The sequence below is a fragment of the Colletes gigas genome, unplaced genomic scaffold (genome assembly GCF_013123115.1).
Source record: "Colletes gigas isolate AHSC1104 unplaced genomic scaffold, ASM1312311v1 Colletes_gigas_Sc00040, whole genome shotgun sequence".
In the NCBI taxonomy this organism is placed as follows: Eukaryota; Metazoa; Arthropoda; class Insecta; order Hymenoptera; family Colletidae; genus Colletes; species Colletes gigas.
Window position 1 is genome coordinate 939,858 of NW_025106669.1, and position 17,114 is coordinate 956,971.

The following is a 17,114-nucleotide window of genomic DNA, read 5'->3' on the forward strand; positions in this document are numbered from 1 at the left end:
TCAATAACGAAACATGTATTGAACTTTGATAGTTCATTGCGATAAGAAATGTGTTTACGATACTAATGTTACGATGTGTCTTGTATTTTTGCCTCTTTTTTACCAACTAGAGCAACAGTTTTGCCACGCAACTATCTGTTAGAACTGTTGAAACAAAGTTCATGTTGCGGAGAAGGCAATCCTGTATTCTTGACCACTATAGCACAATACGATCATAAGGAAATTATCATTTTCGTGTTTTCCAGATAGCTTTTATCCCTTTTCGGGATTTAAGGCTCACTGTGAGAGAGACAGTAGCCATGGGAAAGTGATATTATTTATTGTTGATTTTTTTAATAATGAATTATATTTGTATTATGTTTTCAGGGACACTGGCAACAAAAAAGAATTAAATTCATTTGCATTAACTTATAAGAATAACAACGCATAATTGAGACTACTGTGTACGTAAAATTATATGTATAATAAGAGAGGAATTTTGAATTTTCATAATCCGATTTTAAAATTCAAAACGATTTATCATAGTAAAGTTTAGGTACAGTTTATCTTGTTTCTGATATGTAAATGTTCAGTCTGTATAAATATGGAACTTTTTGCATAGTTACCAAAGTATACTAAATATGTATATTTACTATCATAATTAAATCTCTTAAGATCTTAAGAATAATTTAAGATTTAATTACATTATCTTAAATACGTTACAGAGAAGTGATCAAAATCACGAAAAAAATTAAATAATAGTGATTTAGATCTTATACAGGGTGTCCCTTTGGAAACGTTGTAGATTATTTTTTGGGAAAATATTACGAATAGGAAAACTTGTTTGTTAATAATAATAGTGAAACATTTTACATGTGGCATCAAAATTCAAAAATGAAGAGTTTCATGAAAGTCTCTTCAATTTTTTTGATGAAACATATAAAACATAAAACATTGAATACATTTCATGAGATTTATATTTTATAAAAGTTGAACAAAATTCTTAACACTTTACCGACCCGGTAGCGGTCGATCAATCGGCTATCGGTCGGTAAGCGTTGGTCGGTAAAACAGTCGATTAATACGCTATCGGTCGGTAATGTGTTAACCAGCAAAAAATTTCAAATATCGAATAAAAGATAAACAATTCTGTATTTGTTAGTAGTTTCACAAAAATTAGGATTCACATTAAAAGAATGAAATTACGTTTTACCATGGAAAAATAAATAATTTCAAATGATTTTTGGATCGAATAAATAGCTACATTTTTATTCGTCATATATTATTCGAATAAAATTGTTTCACATACACCCTGTATAATTTCAATTTTAATAGTAATTTTGTCTTAATTTCAATACCATTTACAATTACTAATAATAGTTAATGCCTGAACGTATCAGTAATTCGAAGGGACATTCATGCCATAAACAACATACAAACAACATAGAAATTCTTTGTAACAATTTCTTTCTACAAGAATCGTAGAACGCTTGCTGTTTGTCGTCTCTTAAATTGAAACAGTTTTATAGATGAATGCCAAAATTAGTGTTAACGAGCAGAGTTGGGTACATTTTTATCTAGATAACAGATAACGGTTTGATTAATCGGCTATCGGCCGGTAAAACAGTCGACTAATACACTATCGGTCGGTAAGCGTTGGTCGGTAAAACAGTCGATTAATATTCTATCGGTCGGTAATGTGTTAACCAAAAACAATTTTTTTTTTAATCTAGACTGACAAAGGAATTCGTGTTCGGTGGAGGGGGGAAACTCTGCGAGAATCGCAGACCAGAATGGTTTTAATTTGTTAAAAATTGATAAAAATTGATCGAAAGTTTGTCGTTGGTGCCCAGCTCTGTTGGGGAGTGCGTCGAGTGGAACGAAAACTTGCATCCGTTTAATCTGGCTCGAACAGTTGTGTTTGCAGCTGGATCCGAGCGATCTTCCGGCGCTCCCGCTCAGCCGGAGAGACCACCGCCCCCGCTTCCCCCGCCACGCTTTCCGAACAGCGGTGTCTGACAATGGGAAACAGCTCCTCTTAATATCGGTAATCTAGTGATCATGAACGCGTCGATACCACTGCCGCTACTGCTCACCGCCAACAGCCTCACATTCGAGAATCAGCTGTACGAGATCATCACGGAGAGGAGCAAGGCCTGCGCGGCTTTCTTAAGGAACAGCATACGTCGTGCGATTAACGCGACGAACGTCGGCTGGAGCGTCGCTGAGAGCTACCACAGTGACGTATCGTGCAATCGTGCCTGGGACGAGTAACGATAATCACGTTTTTTGCGAACGTTTCGATAACGAAACACCAAACGCCCCTCGCACGGCCACGTTATTTCCGCCAATGAGTATTTAGAAACAATAGGCGACCGGTAAAGCGTGTAAGAATGATGGGGGACGAACGGACACGGCACGAAACGAATAGATAGACCGCGATTAAAAAAAAAAAAAGAAGAGAAATATCTAACGAAAAATGATGCGAAAGTGATTGTGCCTAAACATTTACGTTCGAACGAATATACACGCGTCCCGGAAGTTGGACCGTGATCGCGACGAGGATTTGAACTTGGCGCGACATCGAAGAACATAGAACGTATAAATTGCTAGATGCGACAAGTTTAACGAAACCCCCCACCCCAGAGAAAAGGTGTAATATGTACTTGAATTTTCTATATTTAATTTCGTTAGGGTTTATTCGGATTATACGTCGTTTTTTGTATCACTGTCGTCTTTATAACTGATTGCACTCTAATATGATTGGCCCCGTTACCGTCGATCGAACTCGAGATTGAATTTTCCATGGATGAGATTTATCGAATTTTAACCATGGACGCGAAAACTATCTTTTCATGGTGCTTATACGGTGCCTGTAAAAAGCATTTGAAAATCAGATCATTTTATCTTCTTAAAGGTACAGGGGGCGCTGTGGTGCAAACGAGCGGGTGTTAGCTGTTATTACGAACAATTTAGAATTGCGAGATTAGGCGAATTCGTTAACTCTCTATACCCCTGAATTATTTTATACTTAAAAGGACATAGCAGGTCTTGGAAATCATTGATAATGAGATTAGAAAGCCATGCAATTACTTTAAAATCACAATGGTACTTAAGGGGGCGCCCTCTATGTAGAAATCTAGAAATTTAAACCGATTTTCAATAATTATTTCGAAGGATAGAGAATCGATAAATATTCGTAAGGTTTTGAGGGCTATTTAGAGTATATTTCAATTTAATTTTGCAATTTTTTTTGGTAGAATGAAATACAAAATGGCGGAGATAGAAAAATTGGTAAAATGGCGGACCTCGGAGCTAAAAATGGGGAAATTTCACTTATTTTATTAGGTAGCTATACAAAATGTTTGTTTTAAATTTCACTATTTATAGATCTGGGTTAGGTCTGGATTAGATCTGAATTAGATCTGGGTTAGGTCTGGTTTAGGTCTGGGTTAGGTCTGGTTTAGATCTGAGTTAGATCTGAGTTAGGTCTGGGTTAGGTCTGGATTAGATCTGGGTTAGGTCTGGATTAGATCTGAATTAGATCTGGGTTAGGTCTGGATTAGATCTGAATTAGATCTGGGTTAGGTCTGGGTTAGGTCTGAATTAGATCTGGGTTAGGTCTGGTTTAGGTCTGGGTTAGGTCTGGGTTAGGTCTGGGTTAGGTCTGGATTAGATCTGAATTAGATCTGGGTTAGGTCTGGGTTAGGTCTGAATTAGATCTGGGTTAGGTCTGGGTTAAGTCTGAATTAGATCTGGGTTAGGTCTGGGTTAGGTCTGGTTTAGATCTGAGTTAGGTCTGGGTTAGGTCTGGGTTAGGTCTGGATTAGATCTGGGTTAGGTCTGGTTTAGGCCTGGGTTAGATCTGGGTTAGGTCTGGATTAGTTAATAATCCAAATTATCTTAACCCTTTGCACTCCTATGTCGAGTGTGATTCGACATCAATTTTGATCTCAGGAGCACCTTCGTCAAGTCTCACATTGGAAATTACAAAATACAACAACAGTGTAAATGAGACCTAACCCAGACCTAACCCAAACTTAACCCAGACCTAACCCAGACCTAACCCAGATCTAATCCAGATCTAATCCAGACCTAACCCAGATCTAACTCAGATCTAATCCAGACCTAACCCAGACCTAACTCAGATCTAATGCAGTCCTAACCCAGACCTAACTCAGATCTAATCCAGACCTAACCCAGATCTAATTCAGACCTAACCCAGACCTAACCCAGATCTAATTCAGACCTAACCCAGACCTAACCCAGACCTAACCCAGATCTAACTCAGATCTAATCCAGACCTAACCCAGACCTAACCCAGATCTAACCCAGATCTAATCCAGACCTAACCTAGATCTAACCCAGATCTAATCCAGACCTAACCCAGATCTAATCCAGATCTAATCCAAATCTAATCCAGACCTAATCCAGACCTAACGTCGTGTTCATGGAAACAATTAAAGTTTGTTGTTTAAATTTGATATGGATATATAATTTTATGAATTTATCAATTTTTCTGTATATTTACCAATATAATTATTTATTTGTTCATGTTCACAAATTCTGTATAAATATCAAATACATCTTAAAATGATTAATTTCATTATTTACCAAAATTTAAAGAGCTTTCATGATGCATCGAACACAGAAATTGAATTTGAAGATGTAATTTACTTTCTATTCAAATGTGATATACAAATATTTTCTTTTTCCCCCATCAGACGCATAATATTAAATACTATTATACACCGATGAGTCGTTCCATACTAATTGCAGGAGTGTTTAAGATTAAATACAAAATGTCAGATCGATCTATATCTATCGAATACTAGTATTCAGTATTTAACATGTATTTCAGTTACAAAAACATACAGGGTTATAGAGAGTTACATCAAAGAACGTAACTTGAAACTGAAATGAAATTACAATCCATATCGAGGCAAAAAACAAGACAAATTGAAAGTTAACTTTTGTTCTACGATTCTTAAGTGAAATTTTGATCGATATTGAAAGTTTCCACCCCATCGATTGGACCATGATGTTAAAACAGCACCCTGCACGTGTTCCAAGGCATGCCTTTTCTTACTGCATTCGTATCGTTAACGTTTCACACCAAAAGTGCACGTCGTTCGATGTTATGCAAGTTCTTCGGGCAAACTTCTTCAATATGTATATATATATATGTATATACTGTATACTTCTATCGTATTTACCACGTCGTTGCATAAGTAAGTGTATAATAATCCTATACTATTATAGTATATCCAATTCCCTGTTAAAATAGAGTTACAAGAAAATGAATTGTGTCGTTCAAACGATATACCTGTTTCCATTGTCTCATCGCTTCACTCGATTGATGCTATTAACACGGTTAACAGAGTTTAACCGCACACTTTTATGTTCCAGAACGAACAACCTTTGAACCTACGTCAAACAATTTATTGAAAACAGATTCTATAGAGTGGAACGAAACACTATGATCTTGAATCAGTCGACACGTAGAGCATTACTTGAGATTACATTAACTTCTCGTTACTTATTTCTGCTGATATATGCATTGTCGATTGATGCTATTAACACGGTTAACAGAGTTTAACCGCCCACTTTTATGTTCCAGAACGAACAACCTTTGAACCTACGTCAAACAATTTATTGAAAACAGATTCTATAGAGTGGAACGAAACACTATGATCTTGAATCAGTCGACACGTAGAGCATTACTTGAGATTACATTAATTTCTCGTTACTTATTTCTGCTGATGTATGCATCGTCGATTGTGCAGATCTTTAGACAGTTTTGTACACATTTCTCATTCCGTAATGAATTTACCAATAATGATTCTTAAAATGATCCCCCGGGTGTGGGTCAAGTCGTCTTAAGAATCATTGCTGTACGGAGTCGAAAGGTTAAATACCATTTCGCATGATCTACGTAGAACAGAAGCGAGGGATTAATAAACATGAATTACTAAACGTGCAGTTAAAGGGAAGAAGTAAAATAAAGGGAAACTTTTTAATCGTAAGCTGTCCAAATCATACAGAATCAGTGAGAAAGGCAATAAAAAGCTGTCGAACTGAAAATATGCTAACGTAGACTTCCTCGCACTCTAGGTATTGTCAGGATTCCCAGATATCGATCACTGATAGTTAGACTAGGGACTATAAATACATACATAGCTACTAGTTTATAGTAGCACGATACGTAACACAAGGCAATTGATAATAAAATCGCTAAACTTCGCTGATATACACGTACGGGTGAACGGATGAACTTTTTGTACGTGTCTCGCTCGTAATGGCTGCATATCGATCTTTTAAAATCATTACAAAGCTTGGAAAACCCGTGATTGCAAATATCGGCTCTAGCTGGAAACGAGTCAGTGAGTCGGATATCGAACGAGACATGTACCGCCCTAGAAAACTATTTTTAAGATATATCGATTTTACTTTTCACGCAATTGAAATTTGTTCAGCTATAAATAATTAGCGAAAAGACGTCTCGCGTTACCGAGAGAACTTAATCTTATTGTTTTCTCTATCGTCCTGTTGAGAAAAGGCATGCTGTGATATATGTTCACCGAGAATCTTCGAGCGAAATGAGATCAAGAAACGATCTACGAACGATTATTTCTACCTTCGTCGGGATTCAAATTTACGATTAGCGTTGTTTCGATAAATATTCTAATTGAACGAAGGTATAACGCCACGGACGTTTCTATTGTTTTCGAAGGTCTAACGTAACATGTAAGTGTTCAAAAAAAAAAGAGGAAAAAAAAAATACACTTGGTTTCGCTATAATTCATCCAAACGATACAATTAGCTCGTTTTTAAAACTGTAATGTTACATAAATATATACGTATAACGATTAACTTTTACGCGAGGCCCTATTTCGCACACTCACCACGACTTTCGTAAAAAAAAAAAACGTGTAATGATTGCGTATACGTAGTTTCGAAGTCGAATGATACGATGTTAACACTTTACCGACCGGTAGCGTTGGTCGGTAAAACAGTTGATTGATACGCTGTCGGTCGGTAAGCGTTTGGCCGGTAAAACAGTCGATCAATATCGGTCGGTAATGTGTTTAAAATTCACTTGAATATCGCAACGTTTCTAGAGCCTTGAGAGAAACGAAATTCGGAACAGTCCAGCAAAGTGATCACAATAACGATATGTAAAATAAGTTCACTGCCACTAAAAACGACTCGCGCTTGTCGGGGAGGCGCCTATTCCAAAATGTGAATGTGTACAGTTATGTGAAAAGTAACGTAATTATGTTTACACGTAATATTAATTAGAGTTACGTAAAACTAAATAGCGTGTAATAATGTTAAGAATGGTATACAGATCGTAGGGTACAGGTTAAAGAAAAAAAAAATCATTGATCGCAGAGCTATTATATTCCAAACGAGACAAGTTTATGCCTGCTCATTTGTATATTATACGTAAATCTTAGCACGAAAATAAGTGTTTTTCTGGTTAAAAAAAAAAAATGCCAAGATTCTACCATTATTGGCCTATTCGATTTTCTTTTGGGCGACGTTCGTTTTAGGGGATTCCCATTCGTTCTTAACACTTTACCGACCGGTAGCGGTTGATTATCGGTCGGCAAGCGTTGGTCGGTAAAACAGTTGATTAATACGCTATCGGTCGGTAATGTGTTAAATTTTGTTCACAATTTAATTACCAAATGTTAAAATGTTTTCTACAATTTGTAAATAATTTATTCGATCCAGAAATGAATCTTCGATAAATATAGAATTGTCTTTTGTTTTCTAAATCGCCATCGTGTTCTCTGGGGAAACATTTTAATTATTTCTAATTTACGCAAACGTTCTATTTAGATTTGGTGCAAAGAAATATGAGCCTGTAACAATTGTAACATGTTTTTATTTCCAATTGTATATATATACGTAGCAATTGTTTACAATATTTTAATTACTTATGATTGATGTATTTAAGCTGAACAGATAAATTTAAGTGGAAAGATCATACGTGACATCTTTTAAAATCTATAAATAAAAATATTTACTAAGTAAAGTCAACGTGTTGTTAATTAGTTAGGTATTTATTTAGATCGATATAACAAATACGATGAAATTAGTTAAAACACAGATTTGTGGTGGCGGTTCTCGTACTCGCCACCAGAGGGCCACGTTCAAATTGTACCTAAAGAAAACGCCACATGTAAAATTCCTAATTAACACTAGATTGCCCAAGGAAGTAATTTTGACTGCTTTTTAATTTCAATTAGAAAAACAATTACGTATATAATGACACAATTTCTTAGAATTTTGTGACTTTTTGCACAACATATAAATGCGTTTATTAATAATTGTAGTTACCTCCTCCCTCCTTCATTTCCGGTATATGTGTTATACCTATATTGGTCAAATGCAGTCATTTTGACTGCTTGGGAAATTTTAAATAATCAAATCACTCTTATTATTGAATTCAGTAAATTTCTTATATGACCAGATCGACTCTGTATTGAAATAACAGTTTTCATTTTTTTTTCGATTACCAAAACATGATAACATACAAGTACATGATAAATTGTCGATTTGGGCTTACCTAACCCAGACCTAACTCAGATCTAATTCAGATCTAACCCAGACCTAACCCAGATCTAATCCAGACCTAACCCAGACCTAACCGAGACCCTAGATCTGGGTTAGGTCTGGGTTAGGTCTGGATTAGATCTGAGTTAGGTCTGGGTTAGGTCTGGATTAGATCTGGGTTAGGTCTGGGTTAGGTCTGGATTAGATCTGAGTTAGCTCTCGGTTAGGTCTGGATTAGATCTGAATTAGATTTGGGTTAGGTCTGGGTTAGGTCTGGATTAGATCTGAGTTAGATCTGAGTTAGGTCTGGATTAGATCTAAGTTGGCTCTGGGTTAGGTCTGGGTTAGGTCTGGATTAGATCTGGGTTAGGTCTGGGTTAGGTCTGGATTAGACCTGAGTTAGGTCTGGGTTAGGTCTGGATTAGATCTGAGTTAGCTCTGGGTTAGGTCTGGATTAGATCTGAATTAGATCTGGGTTAGGTCTGGGTTAGGTCTGGATTAGATCTGAGTTAGATCTGAGTTAGGTCTGGGTTAGGTCTGGATTAGATCTGGGTTAGGTCTGGATTAGATCTGAATTAGATCTGGGTTAGGTCTGGGTTAGGTCTGGATTAGATCTGAGTTAGATCTGAGTTAGGTCTGGGTTAGGTCTGGATTAGATCTGAGTTAGCTCTGGGTTAGGTCTGGATTAGATCTGAATTAGATCTAGAATAATCCAAATTATCTTAACCCTTTGCACTCCTATGTCGAGTGTGATTCGACATCAATTTTGATCTCAGGAGCACCTTCGTCAAGTCTCACTCGACATTCTTTCAAGTCCAAACCAAACAGATATCATACACTTGGAAATTACAAAATACAACAGCAGTGTAAATGAGACCTAACCCAGACCTAACCCAGATCTAATCCAGACCTAACCCAGACCTAACTCAGATCTAATCCAGACCTAACCCAGACCTAACTCAGATCTAACCCAGACCTAACCCAGATCTAATCCAGATCTAATCCAGATCTAATCCAGACCTAACCCAGACCTAACTCAGATCTAATCCAGACCTAACCCAGACCTAACCCAGATCTAATTCAGATCTAATCCAGACCTAACTCAGATCTAATCCAGACCTAACCCAGACCTAACTCAGATCTAATCCAGACCTAACCCAGATCTAATCCAGACCTAACCCAGACCTAACCCAGACCTAACTCAGATCTAATCCAGACCTAACCCAGACCTAACCCAGATCTAATCCAGACCTAACCCAGACCTAACCCAGATCTAATCCAGACCTAACCCAGACCTAACTCAGATCTAACTGAGATCTAATCCAGACCTAACCCAGACCTAATCCAGATCTAGGGTCTGGGTTAGGTCTGGGTTAGGTCTGGGTTATGTCAATAAATTTATATTTTGAATATTTAGTAATTTATTTATTTAGATTTAGAATAATAAAAATACTCCATTTTTTCGTTATTCTGAAGTATCTATGACAACATATATCAATAAATTTATATTTTGAACATTTAGTAATTTATTTATTACATTAATGTGTTATTTTGCGAAGTAATGATTATATTTTGTTAAAAGTGTCAATATAGTCACAAGTTAAATTCAAATTTCCCTCCAATTCCTTTAGTTTCTGTAGCGTGTCACCTGTGGCGCTGTACAAGGTATTTCTTAACCTCCAACAAGCATCAATCTACAACAGTTTTCATTTAGCCACAGTTTTCATTAGAGTTTCCAACCCTCCTTCCCCTCCCGGTAAGTAAAGCGTATATATCTATGTTTGATTACTATAAAATATCTCGTGTTGCTCGCTGTAACACGACGCAAGGTGTTATTTCGTGTAAAAAATTGTTATTTTTCTCAACGTGGGCATAGTTTATCTCCTAAACCGATATCCCCACGAAATAATAACCCGAACCAACCGGTATCGCGTGTTTTAGAAATAAACAGAACGATTACTTGTTTTGCAGCACTTTTTATAGTCATTAACTGTTTTGAAAATAAAGCGCATTTTTTTCTACAAAATTATTGTATAAAAACTACCTTCTATCGTGATACAGTAAGTACTATTGTTTCCGCTTCGAATTATTTTCACTATCAAATGAGTTTGCATTTTGCCGTCGATTACATATTCGTCAATTCATCAAATAAAACGCGAAATCTTAACCTCATAAACATTTCTTCATAATTGCACGGAACAACGTTGCCATTTTTAATAATCATGACGCATTGCTTATCGCAAACTAAAAAGTGATTAGATATTACCAATTTGAATTTTCTTTTTATTAATTTTAAAACACTTTCTTTTATATAATTTTGATACATTTTGTTTTTACTTTACCAAAAGTCAGTCAGTTTGTTGAAATCTTGAAGATGGAAGATGAACCGGTCCAACCAGGAGTCACGCAAGCCGACTTCATTAAAAAGGAGTTAAATTTCGATGCGAACGTAGAAGATCCGATGACACAAGCGACATTGAACAATCGTCCGACCGAAGACGGGATAGACATTTTAGGGCACGGGCAATTGAAAAAGAAAGTCGTCAAACCGGGAAAACCTGGAACGCGACCGAACAGATCGGACATTTGTACTCTAAAAATCATTGGCAAATTGAAGGACGGCACGGTAGTCGAGGAATACGAGGACCACAAGATTCAATTGGGCGACGTCGAAGTGATTCAGGTGTTGTTTCAGTTTTAAACGCATATTAATTGTTCTTCGAAGCATTTAGGGAGTAGTCGACTACCAAAATGTTATTTTAAACTCTTATTCCATTTCTGAATTATAGGGATTAGATTTAGCGATTGCGCTTATGGACGTAGATGAAATCGCTGAAATAGAAGTGGATCCAAGATTTGCTTACGGTCATTCAGGAAAACCGCCGAGCATACCACCCGATGCTGTTCTTACGTACACGGTTGAGTTGAAATCTGTCGAATTGGAAGAAGAAATAGATAGTCTTAGCATTAATCAACGAAAAGAAATTGGGTAAATAGTTGCGATGATACCTTTCTTTTCAAGTGACTGTTCGTTGTATATTTCTGTTAATTTGAAGCAATAGCAAACGAGAGCGTGGTAATTGGTGGTTCACTCGTAATGAACCAACGCTTGCGATTCAGTGTTACCGTAGAGCATTGGAGTTTCTGGTACCGATGGAGAGTCGTACGTCATATCAAAACGAAGTGGAAGATAGCACCACTGACGCAGAGTTGCAAGCGTTGTTGGAGGATCGTATGAAACTGTACAATAACCTAGCAGCTGCACAAATCAAAACGCAGGCTTACGACGCTGCTTTGAAAAGTGTGGAATGTGTTTTGAGTTGTCAGCCGCAGAATGTGAAAGCGCTTTTTAGAAAAGGTAGTATTTGTATCGTATATTTGATACTGCCAATAATTCTGTACGCTGAAGATGTATATTTTTAGGGAAACTGTTGCACTACAAAGGAGAGCACGCGTTGGCGTATCAAGTATTGCTTCAGGCGGCGAAGTTGAAGCCAGAAACGAAAGCTATTCAAACAGAGTTGGCGATTTTAAGAAAAAAGAACGCTAAGGACGCCGAGCATGAGAAAAATCTCTATCGCAAGATGCTTGGTACGTGTAAGACTAAAAAAAAGGAGAATAAAGGTGCGATTAAAAGTTACGTGGAGCTGAATTCGAAGCTTACGTGGAGCTTGATAGGTGGCGCGACAGCAGCAGTCGTCGGTGTACTTTTGTACAGAGTTATTTCTTGAAAACGAGATCGCGAAGATGAATGGAATTGATAAAATAACACCCAGGATAAATATTCGAAAATGTACCGATACGTGATCGTTTAATGAATCATTTATTTATTACGAAATATAGGTATAAAAAGCAAACAAACTGTAAAACCATGGTACTTTGAATAATGCATTGATAAATAAAAGAAGAGGATTAAATATTGATCGAAATTTGTTCGAATTTTGTATTGTACATTGTCTGCTGAAATTCTTTACGGTTTATTTATTTATATAGTACATTCACATTAATTATCGACTTTTACAAATCAATATTTACAGTTTATATGTTAAAAAAAAAATATATATATATAAAATTAAGAATGTACATATTGTGAATAAATATATACCTCGTGTAAAGCATGTTGCTGTAAAATTTTGTCAATATAATGTGTTTTCCAGGATAACAATTTTCAGGGCGTTTAAAAGTATACTTCACGACCAATGGATGTTTCTAATTAAACGTACTTGTGTTATTGTATTAACTATTTATTCATGAGTGTGATTAATTCCAAAATAACATTGCTTTGTTCTTGCTGATTCGATTAATTTTTCATCTTCGTTGCATCATTGAAAATTCGTTAAAAACAAATGAAACAAGAAGTACGTGAGAACTTCGTTGTCGTAACTATGACGAAGTTTTTTTTCCCCAAGTGATTATGCATTCGAGTGAAGCATATTTGATTATTGGGTTCTGTGCGTATCTATTGATGAATAATTATAAATAATGATAAAGCTCGATCAATGCGTCCTTCGATGGTGTAAAGTCCATTTACGCCCATGTAAGAAGCCAAGCCATCGTCGAGATATCGATAAGTGGTTTATAATTATTTCCAATTATTCTTTGATACGTACAGTTGGAAACTATTGGAAAGAATTGTTTATCAATAATTATCTTTCGCTGTTCTACCAGCAGCTTCTTTACTTTTTCGATTCGAATTGTTACAATAATGATAAATATTGTTCTAATTGTCACTGCTAAAATTCTGTACAATGTTTCCAAAAAGAATGATATCATATTAGCAAAATTTTAGTCGTAAATACGACAAACACACGGATATTTATTACGCGTCCGTTTCCGCCATTTTGTTAATTTCTTTGATATTTCCATAGACGATATGAATATTGGTTTACTTAACACATTACCGACCGATAGCCTATTGATCGACTTTTTTTACCGGCCAACGCTTACCGACCGATAGCGTATTGATCAACTTCTTTACCGACCAACGCTTACCGACCGATAGCCGATTAATCAACCGCTACCGGTCGGTAAATTGTTAACTACAATAATGGGAACTTAATTTCAATAAATAACAATTAAACACCAGGTGTATTGACTAAAAAATATATTTTTAAAACTAAAAGATAGATAACATCTTTAACGCTATTTATACATTACGTTTCTATCAAATTTAACATAAACAATTACAAATAGAGAGAATTTGTTATATTTCAGTTCACTGAATGCGCAATAAATTTCAACAAAAATTAAGTATTACAAAACCTATCACATTTCCCTGCCGATCGTCGATAAAAAATTTTTAATTTTATTTAAAGTAACTTGGGCGGTTTCAAATATTTTTTTTATACAATTTTCAGTTCGATTAAAGGTTCAAAAATAATGGAAACGGTTGATTTAAATAATTCTCCATTGGCAAATTGTCTACTTTGTTAATGTTCGAATCTACGAAAAATGACGTTCCTTCGACGGTTCCTAACGACAATTCGGAATAACTCGAATGATCGTAGAAATGTTGATCAGTGTTCAAAATCCCATGTTGAAACTCCAAATCGTGATAATTACTGAGGTTCAATATTTCAGTGCAGTTCGTTTCAAACTGATCTATTAGATCGTTCATCGTCAACGTCTTTGGACTAGTAACCTCTACGGTAACAATTTGTTCCGTATTAATATCAACTAATGAAAGAACTTGAGAGGCAGAATCAGTAGCTAATAAATTAGGTTCCAACGACAGCGTTGGATTTTCACAGAGTTCCTCAGAATTAGACAGCGACTGTAACTCCAAATTAGAATTAAATTCTTCGTCGATGATATCCGTGCTTTCAGAAAATATAGCTTTCTCATTTGACGTTATGACTACATTGGATCCTCCTTTGATCTTCAGTTTTTTAGGTTTAAGCTTTTTCGGTTTCTCTGGTATTGGAACGAGATGACCGTCTTCAGTTTTCATAAGTTTTACAACCTGTTGAATCACATCGTAAATGTACATTTCCTTTAAATAATACGTATTCATTGCTAAAGAAATATAGAAATTCACCTTTTTCTTCCTTTCGAGTGTAATTCTATGACACGTTTCCATGTGACGAGTGAGATGATGCGATCTCTTAAAAGCAGTGCTGCATTGCATACAAGCGAACGGTCTATACTGTTGATGCGACAACTTATGCCTTTTTAATAAACTGTTTCGCTTAAATGCTTTGCCACATTCCTCGCATATAAATTGCCTCTCTTTATTGTGTACGTAGAGAACATGATCGTTGAGAATGCTAACGCTGGTAAAAGTTTTACCACACTGTTCGCATATAACGTTTCTTTGCTCAACGTGCAACTGTTTGTGCCTGCCCAAATCTGATTTTCTTGCGCATTGAAACATGCAACCGTACATATTGCATGCGAATCTCTTTTCCCCTTTGTGTATACGTCTGACGTGTTGATCGAGCGCTCTTTGTGAAATTAATTTCTTGGAGCAAACCGAGCATGTAAAAATGCCCCTCGGAGGTGCTTCTTTTATTTTACTGAGATGAGAAGTAGACTCTAAATGACGGGAATAATCATCCTTCTTAACGAAACTATGCCTACAGTCAGCGCAAAAATAAACACCTACAAAAGAATGATTTCTCATAAATTTGACACCTTTCTCTATTTCGTTTTTTAACTCACCGCTGTTTGATATTTCGCCATGATTCAACTTCGATGAATGCACCATTTTGTAATGCTCGTGCACTTTCTTCTTGGACGCAAAAGTAACCTCACATTTTGGACATTTGTGGTTATCATGGTTCTGAATGTGAATCAAATACGTCTGTTCGATGCTAAATGTTTGCGAGCATCTCTTGCATTTGAACTGCATTTTCGTGCAATGATTTTCTTTGTGCACCTTGTCATCCTCCTCCGCTTTCAACATTTCCCCACAGTCTGAACAAACTTTGCCGTTCTCATAGCTATGCTTCGCTCGATGGCGATTTAGCAAAGTGCGTTTAGGAAAACTACGAGAACATACATCGCAGGAGTGTGGATACTTTGTTGCTCTCTCACCGTGCGAACGGAACAAATGTATCTCGAGGTGTTTTCGCCTGGCAAATTTTGCATTGCAATGAGAACAATTGTTCTTTTGATGACCTTCCAAGTGTCGATCCAGATGTCTTTTGTATCTGAACGTCATCGAACATTGGCTACACGCTTTGACCTGTTTATGTAATATGTCTAACCCGTTGATTTTAATTTTGTTTCGATTAGCCGCTGTCACAAATTTAGTTTCGAGATCATTGCTTTCGTCATTAATTTCTGAAGTGTGAGATTTGTCCTTGATTCGTGTAAAAATATTTGTCTCGAATATAAAAGGCTTCTTTATTTTAATAGACACGTCGTTACCTTTCACGTCCATCGAATTGATTGTATTATTGTTCGTGGTTTGTATTACTTTCGTATCATCGTATATATTTCCTCCAGCGAACGGGACGATGGATTTCGCAGTTGCGTTTTCCATTTTTATATATTTGTTCTCCGATTCATTTTGTAAAGAAATATATCCAATTTTGTAGAAATTGAAATCTGCGTTATTCGCATTGGCGCTTTTGTATTTGTTGTTAACGTCTAATCGTGACCCTGTATTCGAGCTATTCGTAGGAATAAGTAAATTTATTCCCGAATCTTTGCTTCCGAAATTGTTTACGCATTCTTGTAAGTAGTCGAATGCTTCGTTAGTTTCCGAAGATATGTTTTGCACTGCTTGCAGTATCGAAACATCCTAATAAAGTAAACGTTAAGCTCGTTAAACGTATTTTCATGAAACAGTTATTTCAATGTTAAACTATAGTTATATAATACTATGATTTTATTACTATTTCTTGAGTAATCTTACCTGACTATCGAACGACTGAAGCGATAGTATTTTAGATTCTTGATTCTTATCATTTGACATTGTTTAAACAATTTCAAAAGATAACAATGTAATGAACAATTCATTTGACAATAAGACGGTAGAAATATAGGATATTTCTCGTGTAAGATATAAAATTAGTTAAATATTCTATGAGTTTTATAAAACAATTGCACTTGAATGTAACCTAAAAAGATGGCTACGAATATACAACATTGGCATAGTTCGAATACAATTCATCTGCTCTTTCACATATGTATATCAGTTTAATTAAGTAACTAAAGAACTATGTAAAAGTGCACTTTTTTGATTGTAATATTTTAATTTCTATACTGTGTTACATATTTTAAATTGACAAACATGGTCTTCTACCGAACGTTACTACATGTTCCATTGTACATTGTGGCGCCAGATCGAGCACCGAGTGCACCACTCACCCTATGCCAGATCACGCATGCGTGAGCTCGTGGAGTTACGGAGAGTCGACAAAGGCAAACTGACGCATGCCCTCTCTCTCGATTCTCCGAAGCCGCCCGAAGTAACATCGGGCCGTCTCGTGGGAGTCGAGAGAGGAAGGCACATTTGCCTTCTCGCTCTTGAACAAGTGAGATTCGACCTCGCGTCAATGGCGTACGATTTCAAGTCTCGACTGCCCAGGTATTTTTTACTTTCCGACCTATGTATGTAGACG

At 36.3% G+C, this 17,114-nt stretch overlaps 3 protein-coding genes across 16 annotated transcripts in view; 2 read left to right on the forward strand and 1 right to left on the reverse strand.

The window, feature by feature from the left end:
* The window catches only part of LOC122402848 (glucose transporter type 1), a 52,705-nt gene extending 49,339 nt beyond the window's left edge, over positions 1-3,366 (forward strand). For 4 of the 8 annotated variants that reach the window (XM_043405981.1, XM_043405984.1, XM_043405988.1 and 1 more), the window contains one exon: positions 1,895-3,361. In XM_043405981.1, the coding sequence (XP_043261916.1) occupies positions 1,895-2,021 (127 nt within the window). In that variant the 3' untranslated portion in view covers positions 2,022-3,361. Of the gene's footprint in view, positions 1-1,894 lie in introns of all 8 variants that reach the window. The other 4 variants (XM_043405982.1, XM_043405990.1, XM_043405980.1 and 1 more) reach the window with 3 other exon arrangements.
* A 6,893-nt stretch (positions 3,367-10,259) lies between these two features.
* LOC122402819 (peptidyl-prolyl cis-trans isomerase FKBP8-like) lies at positions 10,260-12,551 on the forward strand. Of its 7 annotated transcripts, none has more exons than XM_043405935.1 (5): positions 10,260-10,300; positions 10,893-11,227; positions 11,334-11,533; positions 11,601-11,902; positions 11,968-12,551. In XM_043405935.1, the coding sequence occupies exons 2-5, from the start codon at positions 10,919-10,921 to the stop codon at positions 12,273-12,275; spliced, it is 1,119 nt and encodes a 372-aa protein (XP_043261870.1). In that variant the 5' UTR covers positions 10,260-10,300; positions 10,893-10,918; the 3' UTR covers positions 12,276-12,551. The 7 variants fall into 7 exon arrangements, with proteins under 7 accessions (XP_043261870.1, XP_043261875.1, XP_043261872.1 ...); XM_043405940.1 differs by having other exon boundaries at positions 10,919-11,227; XM_043405937.1 differs by having other exon boundaries at positions 10,263-10,300; positions 10,897-11,227.
* Positions 12,552-13,855: 1,304 nt separating this feature from the next.
* On the reverse strand, positions 13,856-16,785 carry LOC122402812 (zinc finger protein 92-like). The gene is made up of 4 exons (XM_043405926.1): positions 16,406-16,785; positions 15,205-16,291; positions 14,582-15,144; positions 13,856-14,506 (listed from the first exon to the last, which is right to left on the reverse strand). Exons 1-4 carry the CDS (start codon positions 16,463-16,465, stop codon positions 13,907-13,909), a joined length of 2,310 nt encoding a protein of 769 aa, XP_043261861.1. The 5' UTR covers positions 16,466-16,785; the 3' UTR covers positions 13,856-13,906.
* Positions 16,786-17,114: the final 329 nt, after the last annotated feature.